The following is an 18,789-nucleotide window of genomic DNA, read 5'->3' as shown; positions in this document are numbered from 1 at the left end:
GGAGAGCTGTCGGGGACAGGATGTATCGGATCGACGTGTAGCTGATATAGTTCCGTTCCAATTGCGAGGCAGGTCGAGAGAGACGTGCGCAGACGACAAAGGGGTATCAGAGGTGGTGCGTAGGTCGCCTGTAGGCACAGGGTCTGTAGGAGTCGAGTGGGGAAGAGCAGGAGGAACAGGCACACCGCGTCTGCACGCATGCAGTAACGCCACGTGGACAGCCAACATCACCGTCACAGCTCACCTCGCGCGACCGAATCGATCCAGATCACCTGTCGAGTGCACCATCGCAGTGTCAGGCCGCGTTCAATGGACGTTGAAACTTTCATTGAAACGTTGACCATCTTGCCTACTTACGACAGTCGCAACACAGTACAGCACATTCTTAAAAGTCCTCCTCTGCTGCTCCACTAACAAATACTCGCGCCGGGATACTTTTGACTCCCTTCAAGGGTTCGGAAAGTGATTAGTCAAGGCGTCAGCCCTCACCCTATCGTGCACAGTCATGTACGAACTTGCTCACAGGTTGATCAGCACGAAGGCCACAATTTGACCCCGTTGAGGGTTGAGGCTACCATACAAAGGTGACGGCGTCAGTGGTCTCTTCTCGCCCTGGCAATTCTGCTCCTGGTGATGCTCCAGTCATCACCCTTTAGTCAACTGTTCGAAATCCGCCCTCTGAATGGCGCCCTCAGAACACTTTGACGCGTTGACTTTGTAATCCTGTACCGACCTTCTGACCTCATACAGCGACCCTTACTAGTGTAGGGTTTGATGTGGATGCAGCTGGTATATATAACGCTCTGAAGCTGAGTTCGTTCCTCCACCTCCCAGCTTCCCGACTCATAGTCGATCAACAACTATCGAGCAAACCACTCGTGTCGTGACTCAGCCGTCAAACACCCTGACCTCAACAGTATTCACAGCAACCATGTCCACGAAAAATCTAACGCAACTCAAGCACCTCACCTCGATGAATGCGAGCGCGGATGGCTCCTTCAAACGCCCAGTTTCCCAGTTCAGAAACTGGGTTGAGCAAAGCGGGCAGTTTGCGCCGGAGAAAGGTGCGTAGTCTCTCTCGTCAAACTCATCCTTCTGTTATCTGAAAGTTCTAAGCAGGTCGATACCATCTCTATGCCTCGTACGGCTGCCGTGAGTCTCCGTTTCTACTGACTTCTCGAAGCATCACTGACCTCGATGACTTACCACTGGCAGCATGGGCAACGCGCACCCTGATCATGCGCAAGCTCAAGGGCCTCGAGGAAATAATCCCGGTTACAATGGTCTCGCCTCGCATGAGCGAGAACGGCTGGCCCTTCGCGAACATCGACCCGTTCCCCGGCGTCGATGTCGATCCTCTCCATAACGCCGAGTACATGAGGGACGTCTACCTCCGTGCGGCCCCGGACTTCGAGGGCCGCTTCACGGTGCCCGTCCTCTGGGACAAGAAGACGCACACTATCGTGAACAACGAGAGCTCTGAGATCATCCGGATGTTCAACAGCGCGTTCAACCAATTCTTACCCGAGGAGAAGGCGAAGCTTGACTTCTACCCGGAGCACCTGAGGAAAGAGATCGACGAGCTGAATGCTTGGGTGTATGATACCGTGAACAGTGCGTAATTCCTTACCCTCTTGAGCTTTTGGAGCGTCAACTGATGTATATGTAGATGGTGTATACAAGGCCGGCTTTGCAGCAGTGCAGTCAGCATACGAGAAAGCGGTCTACCCGCTCTTTGATTCGCTCGATCGGCTCGAGAAGCTGCTCGAGGGCAAGGACTACCTCGTCGGCGGTCAGCTAACAGAGGCTGACATTCGGCTCTTCGTCACCATCGTTCGTCGTGTTCTTCGCTTAGCGAGGATCGTTCAATACTCAACGCTTCTCTGCGCAGATTCGCTTTGACGTCGCATACTATAGCCACTTCAAGTGCAACTTCCGGACCATCCGCCACGGATATCCGGCGATCCACCTCTGGCTGCGCAAGCTGTACTGGAACATCCCCGCATTCAGAGAGACGTGCAACTTCGACCATATCAAGACGGGGTACCACTGGCAGAAAGCTGTGCGTATGATCAGGCATGATCTACGCGCGATCTTACTGAGTTGCATTCGTCCGCAGTACAACCCGACGCAGGTCGTGCCCGTTGGGCCGATCCCGAGCATTCTTCCGCTCGAAGCGTAGCTGCAGCAACTATCTGGTGTCTCGGTGGCATATCAACCGCATGTACAGTATGTAATCCTCAACGGACGGTTAGCCCCAGTCCGGTGCTTAACCCAATGTCGTATTTCTATCAGTGTACATATTCTCTGATCATATGACTCGGATGTTCGATATGTACGCGGTAACGTTCGCTCAGCCCATGAGTCGGAGGCCAGGGAGGGCGATGCTCCGCGCCTGACGTTCAAGCTACCCAACTCAAGCTCTGACTTATCTGCGGAATGGCCTTATATCCTTACACACCCGCTTCTTTGACAGTGCTGGAATTGTTGTTCTCGCTGCGGCTGCCCGAAAACTGACCCAAAAATTTCGCTGGCTTACTGTCTCACGACTGTCGACAGTCGCCTGCGATTCTGTAGTTGCGCGGTCACGTTACCGTGTCCCGATTCCAAAACTTGAAGTGGCCTCCCTCCAGCTGGTCTTCTCATGTTCAGAACTCGCATCTCACGAGTCGTCTTGCGCCATCGAGGCTTTCTTGACTCGCCATCTGACCTAGGAAGCTTCAGTGCGTAGGATGTCTCGTCCGACCGTAAGCAGACGCTGGTCTTGGTCGGTCTGGCGTCGGGCTTCGATACTGGCGACTGCTGACCTAGCGATGTATTCATCCGGCACTAACAGCAGCAGCGAACGCACGTATACACATCCATACCCGTAAACTGCATTCGACTTCGAAGATGGACGATCCCCTCGCCCCTGCGCGGTTGATCTGGGAAGCAAACGGCCTGCCCCCGCAAGCACTATCTTCTCTGAAGCTGAGCCCGGACGCAGACCCCGCAGTCAATTCATCCTACAGGCTTGGTACTGCTGCACAGGTATGACTGCGTACTTGCCAGACTCGCTGCGATAATCCGCGATCTGACCATGCGGCTGTCAACGATAGACGGTCACAGGCCTGTCCGGACTCGCAGCGGCCCAGTTCCATCAGCTCCGGACGGGCATCGAGCAGGAAGTATCGGTCGATGCTCGACACGCGGTCCTAGAGTTCAGTCAGTGGCGCTGAACCTTCCTTCGCATCGGTGAGTGCTGAACACGCCGTAGAGAGCGAGTCCTGGTACACGATCAACGGCGCGCTGCCGTCCGGTACGCTCTTCGATCCCCTCGCCGGTCTCTACAAGACCAAAGACGATAGCTACGTCCGGCTGCACACCAACTTCCCTCAGTGAGCACGATTCCCTCCTTCAACCCGTCATTGAGAAGAGCGCCCACTATGACTCTACGTTAGCCACCGCCAAGGCATCCTCGACATCCTCCAATGCGCCCCCACCCGCGAAGCCGTCGCCGCGGCGCTGCTCCACTGGAATGCCGTCGACTTCGAGACAGAGGCGTCCTCACGGAAGATGGTCGCCACCGCGCTGCGCTCTTTCGACGAATGGGACGCGCACCCACAGGGCCAGGCGCTCGCAAACACACCGCCCGTGCAGCTCATCAGGATCGGCGACGCACCGAGAAGGGAGGTCAAGGGTGGGTATACGCGCCCACTTGAGGGAATACGCGTGTTGGACTTCACGAGGGTGCTTGCGGGACCTGTGTGCGGAAGGACGCTCGCTGGTGGGTTGCGTACCCCTGAGTGAGTATTAGCACTACGTGCTGACTATGGTTTGTCGTAGCGCACGGGGCAGACGTTCTTCTCGTCAGCTCTCCGAAGCTCCCTGCGCTACCGTTCCTCGACACGGATACCTCCCGCGGAAAGCGCGCGACCCAGCTCGACCTCACCGCCGCCGCCGATCGCGAGGTGCTCAGTAATCTTGTCAAGGACGCAGACGTCTTCCTGCAAGCGTACCGCCCAGGCGGCCTATGCGACAAGGGCTTCGGACCAGAGGATGTCGCGGGAGCACGGCCCGGGATCGTGTATGCAAGCTTGACTGCTTACGGGTGGGAGGGCCCGTGGAAGGACCGCCGCGGTGTGAGTGCATGCGCACGAGTCTATGCAACGCCAGATGATACTGACATAGTTGCACCGGGGTGGCACACAGTTCGACTCACTGGTGCAGACTGCCTCCGGGTTCAACGTCGCTGAAGGAGAGGCATACGCCACGTTCTCTGGCGATGACGCAAGACCCACGCCTCGCTCTCTACCGATGCAAGCCCTCGACCACGCCGCTGGTTATCTCCTCGCCTTCGGAATCAACGCGGCCCTTTGCAAGACCATCACTGTATGTCCTAGACGTACTGCACATTGGCACCTCAGCTGATGCGTTTGTCTTACACAGGAAGGAGGCTCCTGGGAGGTTCGCGTCTCCCTGGCTGCCGTCGGGAAGTGGATTCGTTCTCTGGGTCGCCTAGATTCGGCAGTAGGCTTGGGTGAAGGCCGACCTCTACCTTCGCCACGCCTCCCTTGGCCAGACGAACTGCAATCACTCGCAATATCCTGTGTTCGGGTTGCAGGTGATCATGATGAGGGCAAAGAGCCTGAGAAGATGACTGCTATCAGCCATGCTGCGAAGTTGTCAAGATCTCCTGTACTAGAAACCGGCTCACCGATATCCCTCCATGCCCACAACCCCACTTGGCTTCCACGGGATCCTTAGAATCTTAGTTGCCATTTATCACTCAATATATGGTGCGAGTCTAAGACACGATGCGATAGAAGTAGGGATAAATAGAAAGTACAATACTACAATACAACAACAACCCGAAAGACGAGACGGTCTACTTCGCCCCTGCGCTCGAGAACTGCAAGTCGATTGGTCAGCGAAACTCGGTTGATAGGGTCAGATAAACTCACTTTCGTTACCGACTTCGTGCCCTCAGAGATAGCGTGCTTGGCGAGTTCACCAGGGAGGATAAGGCGGACAGAAGTCTGGATCTCACGCGATGAGATTGTCGACTTCTTGGAGTAGGATGCGAGCTCTACGACAACCAAGTCAGGCAATCTCCTCGACTGATGTTTACAGTAGACTTACTCGAAGCCTCAGTAGCAATGCGCTCGAAGATATCGTTGACGAAGGAGTTAAGAATGGCCATCGCCTTGTTGGAGATACCCGTATCAGGGTGGACCTGCTTGAGGACTGGATCGTTGTCAACAAGAGCCACTAGTAAGTCGCGATCTATGCAACTCACCCTTGTAGATGTAGGAGGAGTACGTCTCCTTGCGGGTCTTTCTCCGCTTCTTCTTGGTGTCATCACCAGAGGCAGCAGGCTTGGTGCTCTTCTTCGCCGACTTCACGCCCTCAGAGGGCTTAGCGGGCGCCTTGGAGGCGGTGGAGGCAGGAGCCTTGCCGGCAGTGGAAGCGGGCTTGGGGGCCATTGCGATAGAGGTGTAGGTGATGAGGGCGGTTGAGGTGTGGCGAGGGCGAGTGGTGGTGAGAGCGAGAGATATGGATGCTGAGCGGAGGACGGCGCGCGGTATTTATACGGACGCGTTGGCCTTGTTTGGTCAGACGCGTCGACGCGCTGAACCTTATTTTGTTGAACGGCGTTCAACAGCCATCACGTGCAGGCGCGCACCGCGTCTGTGGCTGCAGGCGCCTCCGAGTATAAATACAGGCGCCCCCCGTTCAGCCTCGCCCTAACACTGCAACTCGCCACCCTCAAGCTCGCGCCCACTCAGCCCCAAACTCTCCCATCAACCAACTTTACTACTTTTTACAATGTCTGGCAAGACGAGCGGAAAGTCCAAGTCCGGCAAGGCCGCCGGCGAATCCACTGGCAAGACTCAGTCGCGCTCTGCGAAGGCCGGTCTTCAGTTCCCCGTCGGTCGTGTGCATCGTCTCCTTAAGCGGGGCAACTACGCACAGCGTGTGGGAGCTGGCGCACCTGGTAAACTGCCTTGACTTTGCTGGATTGCATCTTATAGCTGACTTGATTCTCAGTATACCTCGCCGCCGTTCTCGAGTACCTTGCAGCCGAGATCCTCGAACTTGCGGGAAACGCGGCTCGGGACAACAAGAAGCAGCGTATCATCCCTCGACACCTTCAACTTGCTATCCGGAATGACGAGGAGTGAGTACTTGAACCTCACCAGTTTTCACTTTTCTCTGACAAGCTGTGTCAGGCTGCACAAGCTCCTTGGTGACGTGATCATCTCGCAAGGTGGTGTTGTACCACACATCAACCCTGAGGTAGATTGTCTTCAGTCAAGTTTGGGAAACATTGCTAATGCGTTGTCGACAGCTCTTGCCTACGAAGACACAGAAAGGCAAGAAGGACAGCCAGGAGGTTTAGACGTCTCGGGTTCCTCCTGTTGTATCACTTGTATTGTATTGCATCCTATCTTATTCTTTCTATTCGTGGTTCTACTCGACGCATCCTAGTTGCATGATACGGTTGTCGCCTCGTAGACGAGGGCGGTGGGGTATATAAGCCGTGGTATACATAAGCTGAAGTGATGGCGTCGACTGAGTCTATGTGTCCAAAGTCAAACTGGTCACCAACACATTAAAGAGATACTTGGATGCATCCAGTAGTCTTGAATCAATACTCCACGCGGCGCTACATGAAGGAGATGCAGTACAGACGGACAGAGAAATGTCTAGCCGTTCCCAGGGTCTAGTACAACTCCGACATGAATCACAACAAATCAGTCCACACATCTACGGCTAACCTCTGTTACGCGGAGTGCAGGATACAAGAGCAAAGTGGAGGGTATCGCGTCTATGCACGCTGCAACCAACCGACATCCAGGCCGGTCATGGTGCGCATGCCTTCTGGGTACGCTGTGTTGCTTTCCTTGAGCACGCCCGCGAGCCGCCTGCAGATATCGCGCGGATAGTACAGGTGCTCCGCCTGCGGGAAGCCCGGGTACTTATTCAAAACACTACACGATGCACCGTTAATGTCGGCACGCCACGTAATAAGCAATAGCTTCGGGAGACGACGTACGATTGTAGATCGGAGTACACCGCAGACGGCCTAAGGATGTTGAAAAGGACCTTCGCTGCATGGATCGTTGCGTTCTTGGGCATGACGTACTCCGTGGGTGTCGCATACGCCATGCGCATGCTCGGCTTGAAGAGCCAGACCAGCAATCGCGGCCGCTCCTCTTCCTCGTCAAGGATGACGAATCGATACGTCGCGTGGGCATGTACGAACTCGTTCATGTCCTCTGCGACAAATGCTGACAGTGGTATCCTAAGAGGTCTGGAACAGATGTATATTAGGGGATATTGGTGAGCGAAATCTTGTGAGCTTACTCTTGCGATGGGCTGAGTGGCCGGATAGCGTACTTGGCTAGCCTATATGCCATGTAGGGCGCCCCACCAACAGGTTGGTGCTCCCTGCGACGTCCAACGAGAGATCCGCATATGCAGCGTACCCGCACCCAATCATCACCATGCTGTGAGGAGATTTTCTTCAGCAATTAAGAAAAAAAGAAAAAAGAGGGAAGACAGAATGCTCCAAGGTTTAAAGATGGTAACAGGAAAAAGAACAGCGACAAAAGGATCAAGATCAATGAAAATATGCTCTCGCATGTAGCTCCCGAGACGTAGACCTCAGTAACACGAGAGTTGTTAAGCAAGCGACCGGCGCAACGCGCCGTCCATCTCGGACGTTTTGTATCAGCCAAAGGACTGTGTCCTGTCACCGACCCGCGCACCGACCAGATACCCCGAGACGCAGCCAAAACCTGCAAGGGCTTCGACTGGCGCACGACATGCCAATCAGCGCGTGAGCACGACAACCGTTGGTAGATGACCCAACGTCGACCTTCTTTCTGTCCTTCCACCAACCAACTGATGCCACAGGATATTGAGAAGCGCAGAAACTCACCTTAGTGTCGTCCACGGGATCGACAGAATATAGGTTATGCGAATACATCGCCGATTGCTCAAACAGGATATAGCTTCCGCCGACCAGCGCATGTCCCTCAGTCGGCCAGAAGCCCTCTGTCGAGTGCTTCGTGACTTGCTCATGGAGCTTTTGGTCCGAATGGCACATCCACGCGTCCACGAGCTCCGCCCAGTGCTCAGAGGGCAGGTCGCGATAATCCTGCACCTGGGATGCGTGCACGAGCGGGAGCGAGCACGACGCGCAGACGTAACCCGTCGGGCGCATTGTGGAGAGGCGCGATGCATCCATCAGCGCGCTGTGCACGGACGTCGAGGCACCATTCGTAGGTCCGCTCGAAACGGAGAGTTTGACCTGGAAGTGCTGACCTGCGGGTTGCACGTCCTTCTTGCCCGGAGCGACCCGTGCGGGAAGCCGGAGGAACGGTGACGTGCTAAGCCCGCATTTGAGCAGGAGATACTCGTACCCCTCGCCCGCCTTCCCTGGGACTTGGGCTGCAGGCACGACCTCTGCTTCCAGGTTCACGCCAGGAGTGAGACCCGCTACGCTCAAAAAAACCAGCACATGCTGCAGGCTCTCGTGGTACTCCGCGACGTACGTGACTTGGAGATTTTCTACGAACCTCTCATTTAAACACTGTCAAGAGTCAATGGTGGCAAAGCACTCACCCTGCAACGCAGGCACGATCGCAACCGAGGACCCGACCCTCCGCATCCTGGACGCTCTCGACTTCTTCGACTCTGTGGGCGAGGTGGTCGTAGGCGATGACGACCTCGACGAAGACAGCAGCCACGCCAGTGGTGGTGCAGACATACTCCTACTCCGCACACTCTTGCTCAGCGAGTTCTTTCGCCTCGGAGGTGCAGGCGGTGGTGAGGGGTCCAACCCGTTCGGTATCGGCTCCTTGACAAACTCAGGTAGGGTAAGCAGCGCAGTCGGGTTCTCCATCTGCATCTTTAGTTGGACAGGCTCAGGGATAGCCTCGCGCATGAACTCGGGCAGTGACAGGAGTGCTTCAGGATCTTTACCCTTCATCCTCGGTGTGCTCCCGGGCGGTGTCAGCACGGCATCTTGTGAATGCAGTCTGCCTTCATCAGCATGCTTGAGGAGGTGTTCGACGAATGCGTCTCGCTAGCCCGCACGACACGTTAGTTGAGCCGCTGTATTGCTGTGCATGCCGCACCTTCTCCACATCTCGCTGTCTCGCCCGCTCGAGCCTCATCTGCAACCCGCCCTCCAGCACGACCGACTGGTTTGGGATCTTGCGCTCGGATGCCCTCCCGATAAGGTCCACCATTCTCTCAAGCTCCTGTGCATCGCTAGGCTCCTTGGCGCGCTGCTTCCCCTTGCGCGCCGATGCCCCGCCGCGACTCGCCTTTTCCATCTCCTCCACCTTGCTCTTCTTCAGCTCCACGCGCTGGTCATGCAGCTGCGGCGCGACGAGGTACAATCGGTCGATTGCGAGGGTGACCGCCTCGAGGTCCATGCGCATCTTCTCGTTGAGCGCTGCGGAGCTCCCGCGCTCGAGGATGCTCGCCGTATCCATGGCTGCGAGGGAGGCTTTGGAAGTGCCCGCCGCCTTTTGTAATGGTTCCCGTAATGCGGACGCCCCTGCTTCGTACTGCGGAAGACCTTCGCCTTCCATGTCGACATCGTACCACGCAGCTTCGTAGTCGGGTGGCTGCTCTCCCGGTGGAAGAGCGGTTCTCGAGCGACATAGTGACAGCACTTCTTCGAGTTCTTCGTCTACTTGGGCCCATAATAGTGTGTCCTCAACCTGCTGTACGGGAGATACCACGCGCGATGTCGAGGCGCTGGCATCTCTGGCAAGCCGCAGATCACTTAATTCGCGACCCAGAGCGGCGATTGGGTCTGCAGGAGCGCTGGATGGCGCACCGTGCCCCCAAGAGGCAACGCGCGTCAACGTAGGTGTGGTACTTGATGGCTGCGTCGCGGCGAGGTGGTGGAAATGTCCAATCAACGATGCGAGCCTACGGACAAGGACAGCATCCCGCGGGGAGAAGACGTCCGAGTCTGTCAATCGGCTGACGCGTGCTTGCAGCTCGCGAGTGAGTGCAGTGTCGTCGGTCGCCGTAGAGGACGAGGGTGCATTGTGCCCCTCCGAGTCCAAGGCACGAACGTTCATGACAAGGGTGTGTAGAGAAGACGAGGGCTGGGCGCTGAGGCCGGGCGATGCTGGCGAGCGCGGGGGCATAGAATGTCGGCGGTCTGGTATAATGGGTCGCCATTGGGGTGTGTTGGAAAGTAGATCGTTGAGGGTCGTTATACATGAGTTCTGTACATGAAAAATGGAGGGCATTACGTCCTCCTGCAACGCGTCAGTAGCTGCACGCCAAACGTTAACATTGAACTCACGGAGAGAAATTCGCCATGTCGCACCTCGCCCAGTACCGATGGGCCCGTCACCTGCATCATCTCTTGTGTCCGCGTGTTAGTCGCAAGGCTGTCGTCTTGTGGAGCCACATTTTGTGGCACGGCAGGTTGCCAAGGATCCAGTTGTAGTGATTCGGACGCAAGTTCTTGCAGGAGTTGCTCCTGCTCCCTCTCAGCAAGGGTAGGAAATGGAGCCGGAACGCTCCTCTGCAGATCGTCCCAATATCGCTGACGCGAGTCGATTTCTGTCGTGTCGGAGGAGGAGGCCGGCGGGGCGGTCTGGGTACGGACGAGGGTCGCCATGGACGAGAGGCGGTGAAAACGAGTGATCTCTCGGACGATGAGAGGATGGTGGCTTTAAAGCAGCCTCGAGATGAATCAAATGCAATGTCGAAAAGCGGTGTCGCGATATTTGTTGCCAGTTGGGAGTTTGACTGGAACAGAGGTCGCGAACGGCAGCAGAAATCAGTCCAATTTGATGTCTGCCTTTCCTGGCTTACATATGTTTGCCAAGATTCCCAATTGCGCTCAATTAACCTCAATTCAAATTCTGCGAATGGGATCTTGATTGCGGCAATTGCCTTCCCCGCGGCGGGCTTGTCGTTCTAGTCGAGCAATATTAATCAGGTCGACACTACCGCAAAGGAATTGCGAAGGAAGGTGCGTTGACGCTATCAAGGGTATCGAAAGTTCCGTATGTTGTGGCCCCTAACATTGAAGAGCATGGCTTCTGATTGGCTACCATCCAATGTTAGGTGCCAGATGATCGGAATCATTCGGTAACCTGAATAATAAACGGGGCTTTTTACGAAGAATATCATGTTAGGGCCCCAGGACCCGACCACATCTGCCTGTGCACACTTCTTCTGGAAGGGTCTCGCAACACTGACTCGGAACCAGCTGTAACTCATTACTTACCGTTTATCGATGACACGATATCACACGAAGTTCAAGTCGGTGCACGCCGCCGTGCGCAACTTCTTGGCGGCTAAGCGCCCAGACTGAACTCGCCCGGAGACCTGCGTTGGTCCTGCGTCCAAGCGTCGAGCGAGCACGAAAGTCGAGGAGGGAGGGATTTGATACAGATCTAGACAGGCGACCAGGTCCGCTATAAGTACATGCGAGAAGTTCTGGAACTACGAGAGAGAACTCTCAGAAATTGACAGAGAAAAAGATAGGTGGAGAGCGACGTTCGAAAACGAAAACAGGTGAAGCTTCCAAAGAAGGCGTGAAGTCAAATGATGGTTGAATTGATGCTGAAAGACGAGCGATCGTTTGACAGGAAAGGAATGCACGTCACCGAAAAGGAGCGCATTGAGCAGATGGAGAATGAGCTTGAAAGTTCGAACAACGTACCCTTGTCTCGGTACGTACAAGTTTGACAGCTCGCGAACAGGTGCAGCACTACAAGCTCCACGGCGCTCGTCTCGCCCTGCCGGTCCACGTCGCGGCCTTCCAGGTCATCGCCAGCGCACCGGTAGAGTCGGTCGTCATGGAATTGAAGTGAAGTCGGGGTTCGTACGACATCTGCCAGTCAAGAGTTCGTCAACAAAGACGATAACTTGCAGTAAGACGGGCGTGAGATACTACTCAATGGGACGAGGACGAGAGACGAACGCGCGAAGACTCGGAGACAGAACGTCACAGAAGCGCGATGGCCATCGCACAGACAGACGAGCACATGGTGTGCGAAGATTCGGACCGGGAGGAGACGAGCCAAAGAACAGGAAAGTACGTTTGTAATGGTAACGTCCCGCGCGTGTCGCAGCCGGTTTACTCCTCCGCAACGACTTCAAGTTGCGGCATCGACTTCATGATACTGTGTTCATTTTCGGCTTTTCTTTCTGTGGGCCCTGTTACCCAACGTAATGAGGATATAGGGAGCACGAGCACGTATAAGTACTGGCGGGTCGCTGCTAGAGCGTCGAGGAGGGTCCCACGCATGGGGCTGTTTTCAGGAGCGGTCCGTGCACTCTAGGGTCCTCGGCGAATGTCTGAAACGAGAGAGATCAAAAGACCTGGCTAAAGCTGATTCAGGAGTAGTGGCCGCCTAGTATGTCTTATGTCGTGCTCGCCGTGCGCGTGTGTCAATAAGTCGCGAGGTTATTGACGTTAAATTCTCGTGTCTTTCTTTTGATGGCCCCAGTTACCAAATCTCCTACACCAGTCTCAGTAGATCGCCCATGACACCCATGGCAGTAACCGCTGCTCCTGCACCAGCGCCCTGGACAACCAAGGGCCTCGCCCCATACCGCGCCGTGTAGAACATGACGATGTTGTCGGAGCCTCCCAGAGCTGTTGCAAACGGATGCGTGACCGGGTACCTGCACGAAGACGTCAGCGAAAAAGAGGAGACTGTAGTCCGGGGGTAACCGCACTTTTCGAGATCTGCCTTGATAGTCCCCGAGGCGACGTCAATCACGCCTGCGAACCGGAGCACCTTGTTCTCCTTCGCTGCGTCGGCGCGCATCTTGTTGAAGTGGTTGTCGAACTCGGGCAGCCGGCGCATGAACTCGTCCCCTGTGTCGATGCTCTCCAGCTCCGCAGGAACGAGGGATTTTGTGCTGACGGACTGGTATCCCTCGGGCAGTGCGGATCGCAAGGATGGAATGTATCGGGAGAGAATGGTCAATTTCCGGGCGACATCAGCGCCGTTGAGGTCGTCTGCAGGGTGAGGTTCCTTGAACAGGCTTTCAGTCTAGCCGCAAATTTTGTTCAACATCTTCCAGACCTACCGTGTAGCCCTTCTCCCTCGCAATCTTGACGACTGACGAGAAGCTTGGGCCGCTCTCATGGCCGGTCGAGAATTCGTTAAAGATGTAACTCATGGTGCCAGAGAATACGCCTTCGATCTTGAGAACCTGATAAAGCATCACATTCATGATACCCGTGCTGTCAAGTCAATCTAAGTTCAATCCCACCTGGTCACCAGTAGCCACGAGGTCCTTCAGAGTAGAGATGATCGGCAGGCCAGCACCGACAGTCGCCTCGTTGAAGAACTTCGCGCCGCTCTCCAAGCTCGCCGCGAGGATGCTCTCATAGAGCGACAGCTCCGCAGAAAACGCCTTCTTGTTCGGCGTGATGACGTGCACGCCCGACCGCAAGAACTGCGGATAGAGCGCAGCCACCGCGTTCGACGAGGTGTTGTCAACGAGCACGACGTCCTGGCCGGGCTTCACGAGCGCCGACAGCTCGCGCACGAGGAACGGTAAATCGGGTTTCAGGCCGGACTGTGCGAGGCTTTGCTTCCAGTCATTCGCCGTGATGCTCAGGCCATCCGGGGAGTAGAGCGTGGTTTTGGAGGAGGTGAGGGCGACGATCCGGAAGGGGTTTGGGGTGGGGAACTTGAGAAGCTGGTTGATGAACTCCCCGCCGACAAGACCGACGCCAACTACGGCGATGCGCAGCACCTTCGGACTGGAGGATACAATCGCTTGTACCGTCATGGTCGAGTGTGTATCGTGTTTTCTGCGGAACGACACTTAGTACCGGTCAGTTGGAAGCATTATAACAGATAAGAAGATACCTGTTGAGTAGACGTGCTGTGGCTGCACTCTGGTGAGATCAATTACAGTCTGTCGCGCCGCCCAGTCACAACACAGTGCTGATACATGGACAAGAAATGGAGCGGATGGTCAAGTCAAAATCGGGTCAAGTCAGATCGATCTCCGATTGGATGTCATAACGAATTTGACGAATTTGAATATCAAAGCCGCTGGTGCGTGGTGAGAGAAGAAAGCAACCTGGGACAGCAAGTGCATGCGAACATGGAGCGTGAGTAGTAAAATGCGTGGAGGGCGTGATATAATACATATGTATAAGTACAAGGATGCATTGCAGCTCTATGATTCGAGTCGTGTAGATGCAGCGTGGGTTCGTCGTGGTCATTCAAACGTCACTGCTTTTCGTTCCCCCAATCTTGTGCTCGTAGCTCCATTTTGAACGGCGGCCTGTAAGAACTGTTCCGGTATGAAACTTGGTTGCTCGGCGTCAGGGCTGCCCGTCTGCTGCTCGATGTCATAAAGCGAGGGCGTGCCAGTCCGTGGGGTGTTCCCATTGGTAGAGTTCGCGTAGCTTCCAGGGGTGCTTTCCGTGACGCTGATGGTGGGGTAATTCGGCGGAGTGGTCCAGATGCGCACGCCTCCGTCGTGGCTTCCCGTGGCGAACATGAAGGGCTCCACAGCGGCGTTCCAGGCTATGCAGGTCAAGTCGCCTCCCAAGGCTTGTGCACGGACGTGATGGAGTAAGGCCGCCGATTCACGATCCCAGATGTGTATATCTCCCGCTGCAACCAACGTGAGCGAGGAACTACGAGTGAGCTCAACTAATTTCGGACCTTTTCCAGCACAAAGCACCAGCTGGTCATTCTTGCCACCGAAGTAACTAGGCCCGGCGAAGTCGACAGTTACCTTGGGCATGTACGTGTGTCGCAGAGATAACCGAGCAGTGTCTTTGACCAAGTCCAGTTTCCAGAGTTGTGGGGGTGCCTACAGAGCCCATTAGGATCAGAGGACTAAGCGGGGGCTACCAAGCATACCTTGTTTTCGTAGCTGACAAGGGCAACTTGGTCGTCACGAGCCAGAGTGATATCACGTACATCATGCAGAACAGGTACTCGACTGCAATGTCGTATCAGCCTCAGACTAGCGGATAATCCCACTGAGGCTTACTTCTCGATGTCCTTTTTATCCAGGTTGAAGGCTACACGTGTCGCGTGGTTAGGCCATGCCAGTCGTGACGATCGCAATGGACATCCGTACCTATAATCTGTTTTTCCGCCCGAGACTTACTGGGATGCAATCCATCGCGCGATGCCATGAGGGTCCCTACGCATAACATACGCTGGCAGTCTTGAGTAACTGCCACGTCGTGCAGCACCATACGGTCGAAGTGATACGTGTCTAGTACCTGCACGTTCATCAGTTATCGTTTCGCTTGAAGTCAGATATATCACATACTTGACCATTGAGATCCTTTGCATCACTTTTAGTACGGACCCGAAAGCGGAGCGGTCCGCAGACTTACCAGCTTGACAACATCACTGCCTTCCACCGATAGGAAACCTGAGTAGTGACAAAAGGTGTTCACCAACTACAAGACAGTTAGTGTCTTAGTCGCCTACCTTCGCCACCAGGTAGCCAAGCTATTGACTGGACGTTCTTCCGACGATCAATGGTCTTCTTGCATACACCATCCTGGAGGATGGATCAACCGTACGTCCAGAAATCCAACAAATGCAACGAGCCTTGACTCACCTCATTCCACACCTTCACGCCGCGGTTCAGCTTTGTGAGTAATATAGTACCATTAGGAGACCTGATGTGATATCATCAGAATCGATGTCACTTGAAGGCCCGCAGAATATTACCAAGCGACCTGGCCAACGAATCCTTGAGGCTGAGCAAGAATACGGTGCGCCGCGAAAGGGTCCTACACATCTTGATTAGTTCGTGAATACACCGCGCATCGCGATCAGAGCACGCACGCCAACTTTGAAGATCACGGAAGTCCTGTCCCAGCTAGCAGTGCAACCTGAGTTTAGCTCAGCTTTCACCTAAAGATATCGCGGACATCTACCTCGATGTCGCCAAAAACTTTCCATTCGGCGAAAACTGCAGATGTCGTACGAGTGCTTGGTGCGCAGCGAAGTCCTGCGTAGTCTCCAGCGCCTTCAGCTTCGGCACCAGTGCAGCGACCCGCGACGCCCGCATCATGCCATTCGGCTCTGCGGACATACTCCGCACCATCGGGCCGTCAGTCGAGCCCGTTCGTCCTCTCGTCGGGGTCCGTGGCGGGAGGCTTAGTCCGAAGGGCATCGGCGAGGCCGCCTGGCGCAGCATCATGACCGAATGTACAGCGCTCACGAAGCGCGCCTTCCCCGAGGGAGGCGGAGCATTCAACACCGCAGTGCTCGCGTTGCTCATCGTCGTAGCCGCTTCCAGATTGTCCGAGGACCCGAAATTCGACGATCGCACTTCCGCGATGGGGAGCAGGGGCCCGGTGGAGTTAGACTGGCGCATACGCAGCGGCGAGATCGGTTCCGGGCTGTGCGCAGAGGGCAACGTCTCCGCCGTCCCGTCTTCTTGGTCCTTCTCCATGGACGACGACATCGTGTCAACGCGCCGCAACGTTCGCGCACTCATGCGCGAGATGCTGTCGCTCGCAATGCGGCAGTGGCGCGTTATCCATTGACTGGCTTCCCTGGTATGCCTGCCGATCCGCCAGGCAAGAGCACGGGGCTCGTAGATGATCCACTTGATTCCCGGGGTAGAGAATATCTGTATCCTCGTTTCGGAGAGCACGTCCGCGAGCCATTTTTGGCCCTTGTGCTTCGTGAAGATCATCCGCTCGGAGATGAACCAGGTGGACACGGCGGCGAGGCCGATGCAGCTGAGCGCCGAGAAGACGGACGTGAGAGTCGTTGTAACGCGATCCTGCATACTTGGTGAGACTACGGGTGAACGACGTTTACACCGCACGCACCTGCCCAGACGAATATCCGAAGAGCACCAGACCCATGGAGAAGCAAGCGACAGATGCAACAAGAAAGACCAATGGTGACCGCTTGATCCAGATGAGGACCCACCAGGGAACACGGTGGCCAGGCGAACGACTATACCTGAGTGAGACAACGCTAGTGGTAGGAGAAAGCACATCACGCACTACATAGCTTGCTTCCAAGTCAACCCGAGAAGACTGTTAACAGCTGCCTGTATACTGAACACAAGCGAAATAAACCAGAAGCAGTTCACTGCCTTAGCGAGAGCTCCTTCAGTCATATTGAATGAAAACTGCATGGTCGTTGCGGTGACTGCGCTGAAGAATGTGGCGACGGTACTCAGGTTAAGCAGATTCTGACTTGCATGTTCCTGCGCAAAACGGATTGTCGGCACACCTGGGAAGCGGCGTCAGTCGAATTGAAGATGCTGTGGGGCAGCTGACGGATTTACCGATCTCAATGAAGACAGACAATGCAGCGGTGATGTTGTCTAAGTGCTCGCCCATCTCCGAGGTCAGATCATGCAGATACCTCTGTACCGCTGGATACCTAAATTGGCCTGCGGATATGAGACGTCAGTACCTGGGAGCCACTAATCTTCCGATAAGGCGGCACAATTACCTTCATATGTTTTCAAGCAAGACGCCCAGTACTAGAGCACGGTGAGCATCCGCCTTCATCAGCCGCTCAGCAAACCTACCTTCAGATCACACTCGAGGGACTGGATGGACGCATTGACGGCCTCATCGTTGAACTCCGGGAACTCGTTCAAACAGTCCAAGAAAGTCATCACATCGTGTGCCAGACTCTGCAACTGATCCGGGAAGTCCTCCGGATCGAGGTCCTCTACGGTCGGATTTACAGCGTGCGACGGTGCCTTATGGCGTCTGCGCTTGAGTGCAGCTTGTAAGGCAGTATCCACGAGGGATTCGCGAGACTGTCGTTTGACTTTGCGTGGGAAGAGGTCGGCCGCATTTTCGCGGAAGAGCCAGAGAAGCTGCGCCAATCGCTCTCGCAAGTGCACGGATGACGACAGGATACCGACAGAGCTTCCTAGTTGACGGGCAGCGTTGGCGAAGTTGCGTAGCTGCGAGTACGTGTCAATGTCGACAGGTATCGATCACCTCTGGCATGCGTACCTCACGGTCCAGGTTGGTCATGCGCCTGAATGAGATGTATGGGTCAGTTCGCACATCTCTGATCCGGTACGTACGAAGTCGTACCTCTCGAATTTGCTGAAGGCATCCGCACCCACTTTCTGGATATGCTCATCCACGGTGGCTGTAAAGCAACGACGCATTACTTGTGTGGCCATACGTCGGCCACGAGCACAACTTACGGACATCTCGGTCGTCCTCAAAGTTAGGTCGGTCATTGTTCAAAACAGCTGTTATAGCGCACTTATAAGCTCTCCACTTGTTCCCGCGTCAACGACCATCACTCACGCGACGCCAAATCGTCATCCTTCGTTAATTCATGCAATGCATCCAGCAAACTCAAAAGAGTCTGTTTCCGCTTCGAGTGACCTGCATCGACGTGCGGGTCTGCGTTCGGAAGAGCGGCGGCTTCGATAGAGTGCGGTATGCCTATGGGATACACGTAGTCTGGTGACAACCCTGCAGTTGGTCAATATCGGCGATGCTCACCTCGCACCATGCTTCATCACTATTCTCGGAGAGATATGCCAGCCTCGGTTTTATGAAGCAACGTTTGTGGACAACCTGAGCAAAATCGAACGTCGCAGAGTCGTCGTGTAAGTCGTACAAGTGTCGTTCCCGGAGGAAAGTGAAGTGGGGGGGGCGAAGGTCCTAGTATAAGAGACGGGTATCGTGCTGACCGTACGCCTTCCGGAAGGGAAGGGAAGCTCAACGCATTGAAGGCGGCTATCACAGAGGTACTTCAGCGATACCGGCCAGGTCGCGGCCTGGACGCCTCATGCCTGATGCAACCT

General features: G+C 55.3%; 7 protein-coding genes across 7 annotated transcripts; 3 read left to right on the top strand and 4 right to left on the bottom strand.

The window, feature by feature from the left end:
* Nucleotides 1-719: 719 nt before the first annotated feature.
* On the top strand, nucleotides 720-2,209 carry B0H18DRAFT_928633 (glutathione S-transferase). The gene is made up of 6 exons (XM_048041676.1): nucleotides 720-1,064; nucleotides 1,120-1,152; nucleotides 1,216-1,614; nucleotides 1,670-1,833; nucleotides 1,892-2,062; nucleotides 2,120-2,209. Exons 1-6 carry the CDS (start codon nucleotides 932-934, stop codon nucleotides 2,180-2,182), a joined length of 963 nt encoding a protein of 320 aa, XP_047897561.1. The 5' UTR covers nucleotides 720-931; the 3' UTR covers nucleotides 2,183-2,209.
* A 445-nt stretch (nucleotides 2,210-2,654) lies between these two features.
* Nucleotides 2,655-4,762, top strand: B0H18DRAFT_984662 (CoA-transferase family III). Its single transcript, XM_048044687.1, has 7 exons — nucleotides 2,655-3,030; nucleotides 3,099-3,204; nucleotides 3,257-3,377; nucleotides 3,441-3,766; nucleotides 3,826-4,121; nucleotides 4,192-4,371; nucleotides 4,429-4,762. Exons 1-7 carry the CDS (start codon nucleotides 2,893-2,895, stop codon nucleotides 4,744-4,746), a joined length of 1,485 nt encoding a protein of 494 aa, XP_047897560.1. The 5' UTR covers nucleotides 2,655-2,892; the 3' UTR covers nucleotides 4,747-4,762.
* Nucleotides 4,763-5,541, bottom strand: B0H18DRAFT_984659 (putative HTB2-histone H2B.2). The gene is made up of 4 exons (XM_048044686.1): nucleotides 5,279-5,541; nucleotides 5,122-5,226; nucleotides 4,944-5,068; nucleotides 4,763-4,891 (listed from the first exon to the last, which is right to left on the bottom strand). Exons 1-4 carry the CDS (start codon nucleotides 5,463-5,465, stop codon nucleotides 4,868-4,870), a joined length of 441 nt encoding a protein of 146 aa, XP_047897559.1. The 5' UTR covers nucleotides 5,466-5,541; the 3' UTR covers nucleotides 4,763-4,867.
* Nucleotides 5,542-5,823: 282 nt separating this feature from the next.
* B0H18DRAFT_838976 (histone-fold-containing protein) lies at nucleotides 5,824-6,382 on the top strand (the record flags this gene model as incomplete). The annotated part of the gene is made up of 4 exons (XM_048039474.1): nucleotides 5,824-5,977; nucleotides 6,031-6,160; nucleotides 6,213-6,279; nucleotides 6,332-6,382. Coding segments are annotated over 4 exons (402 nt in total), but the record flags the coding sequence as incomplete, so codon positions are not given.
* A 429-nt stretch (nucleotides 6,383-6,811) lies between these two features.
* B0H18DRAFT_871083 (HECT-like ubiquitin-conjugating enzyme-binding-domain-containing protein) lies at nucleotides 6,812-10,160 on the bottom strand (the record flags this gene model as incomplete). The annotated part of the gene is made up of 6 exons (XM_048040140.1): nucleotides 6,812-6,974; nucleotides 7,040-7,297; nucleotides 7,351-7,493; nucleotides 7,928-8,559; nucleotides 8,614-9,076; nucleotides 9,129-10,160. 6 exons carry the CDS (start codon nucleotides 10,158-10,160, stop codon nucleotides 6,812-6,814), a joined length of 2,691 nt encoding a protein of 896 aa, XP_047897557.1.
* A 2,044-nt stretch (nucleotides 10,161-12,204) lies between these two features.
* On the bottom strand, nucleotides 12,205-13,975 carry B0H18DRAFT_984649 (aspartate kinase homoserine dehydrogenase). The gene is made up of 5 exons (XM_048044685.1): nucleotides 13,866-13,975; nucleotides 13,261-13,807; nucleotides 13,075-13,200; nucleotides 12,718-13,019; nucleotides 12,205-12,663 (listed from the first exon to the last, which is right to left on the bottom strand). Exons 2-5 carry the CDS (start codon nucleotides 13,783-13,785, stop codon nucleotides 12,498-12,500), a joined length of 1,119 nt encoding a protein of 372 aa, XP_047897556.1. The 5' UTR covers nucleotides 13,786-13,807; nucleotides 13,866-13,975; the 3' UTR covers nucleotides 12,205-12,497.
* On the bottom strand, nucleotides 13,976-18,687 carry B0H18DRAFT_984643 (WD40 repeat-like protein). The gene is made up of 22 exons (XM_048044684.1): nucleotides 18,485-18,687; nucleotides 18,284-18,424; nucleotides 18,178-18,225; nucleotides 18,062-18,119; nucleotides 17,978-18,002; nucleotides 17,539-17,925; nucleotides 17,460-17,490; nucleotides 17,290-17,397; nucleotides 17,003-17,234; nucleotides 16,823-16,952; nucleotides 15,917-16,773; nucleotides 15,825-15,858; nucleotides 15,708-15,769; nucleotides 15,595-15,655; nucleotides 15,462-15,534; nucleotides 15,365-15,402; nucleotides 15,298-15,312; nucleotides 15,100-15,247; nucleotides 15,010-15,040; nucleotides 14,877-14,958; nucleotides 14,676-14,826; nucleotides 13,976-14,624 (listed from the first exon to the last, which is right to left on the bottom strand). Exons 1-22 carry the CDS (start codon nucleotides 18,492-18,494, stop codon nucleotides 14,224-14,226), a joined length of 3,123 nt encoding a protein of 1,040 aa, XP_047897555.1. The 5' UTR covers nucleotides 18,495-18,687; the 3' UTR covers nucleotides 13,976-14,223.
* Nucleotides 18,688-18,789: the final 102 nt, after the last annotated feature.

The sequence above is a fragment of the Fomitopsis serialis genome (genome assembly GCF_022376445.1).
Source record: "Fomitopsis serialis strain Sig1Antser10 chromosome Unknown B0H18scaffold_9, whole genome shotgun sequence".
Taxonomy (NCBI): Eukaryota; Fungi; Basidiomycota; class Agaricomycetes; order Polyporales; family Fomitopsidaceae; genus Fomitopsis; species Fomitopsis serialis.
The sequence above is the reverse complement of the archived record's forward strand: the minus strand, read 5'-3'. Positions and strand labels throughout refer to the sequence as shown.

Excerpts from the sequence above, each read along its gene's own strand:
- B0H18DRAFT_984649 (XM_048044685.1), bottom strand. The coding sequence starts at position 13,785 with ATGACGGTACAAGCGATTGTATCCTCCAGTCCGAAGGTGCTGCGCATC. Across the intron at positions 13,020-13,074 it reads CGAGGGAGAAGGGCTACACG|GAACCTCACCCTGCAGACGA; the intron begins GTAGGTCTGGAA and ends AGCCTGTTCAAG. Across the intron at positions 12,664-12,717 it reads ATCAAGGCAGATCTCGAAAA|GTACCCGGTCACGCATCCGT; the intron begins GTGCGGTTACCC and ends GTCTTCGTGCAG.
- B0H18DRAFT_928633 (XM_048041676.1), top strand. The coding sequence starts at position 932 with ATGTCCACGAAAAATCTAACGCAACTCAAGCACCTCACCTCGATGAAT. Across the intron at positions 1,065-1,119 it reads GCAGTTTGCGCCGGAGAAAG|GTCGATACCATCTCTATGCC; the intron begins GTGCGTAGTCTC and ends AGTTCTAAGCAG. Across the intron at positions 2,063-2,119 it reads GGTACCACTGGCAGAAAGCT|TACAACCCGACGCAGGTCGT; the intron begins GTGCGTATGATC and ends ATTCGTCCGCAG.
- B0H18DRAFT_984662 (XM_048044687.1), top strand. The coding sequence starts at position 2,893 with ATGGACGATCCCCTCGCCCCTGCGCGGTTGATCTGGGAAGCAAACGGC. Across the intron at positions 3,767-3,825 it reads GTGCGGAAGGACGCTCGCTG|CGCACGGGGCAGACGTTCTT; the intron begins GTGGGTTGCGTA and ends GGTTTGTCGTAG. Across the intron at positions 4,122-4,191 it reads CGTGGAAGGACCGCCGCGGT|TTCGACTCACTGGTGCAGAC; the intron begins GTGAGTGCATGC and ends GGTGGCACACAG.
- B0H18DRAFT_984659 (XM_048044686.1), bottom strand. The coding sequence starts at position 5,465 with ATGGCCCCCAAGCCCGCTTCCACTGCCGGCAAGGCTCCTGCCTCCACC. Across the intron at positions 5,227-5,278 it reads CTCCTCCTACATCTACAAGG|TCCTCAAGCAGGTCCACCCT; the intron begins GTGAGTTGCATA and ends ACAACGATCCAG. Across the intron at positions 4,892-4,943 it reads GCACGAAGTCGGTAACGAAA|TTCTCGAGCGCAGGGGCGAA; the intron begins GTGAGTTTATCT and ends ATCGACTTGCAG.
- B0H18DRAFT_984643 (XM_048044684.1), bottom strand. Across the intron at positions 17,235-17,289 it reads GTCTGTCTTCATTGAGATCG|GTGTGCCGACAATCCGTTTT; the intron begins GTAAATCCGTCA and ends GCCGCTTCCCAG. Across the intron at positions 16,774-16,822 it reads TCGGATATTCGTCTGGGCAG|GATCGCGTTACAACGACTCT; the intron begins GTGCGTGCGGTG and ends CCAAGTATGCAG.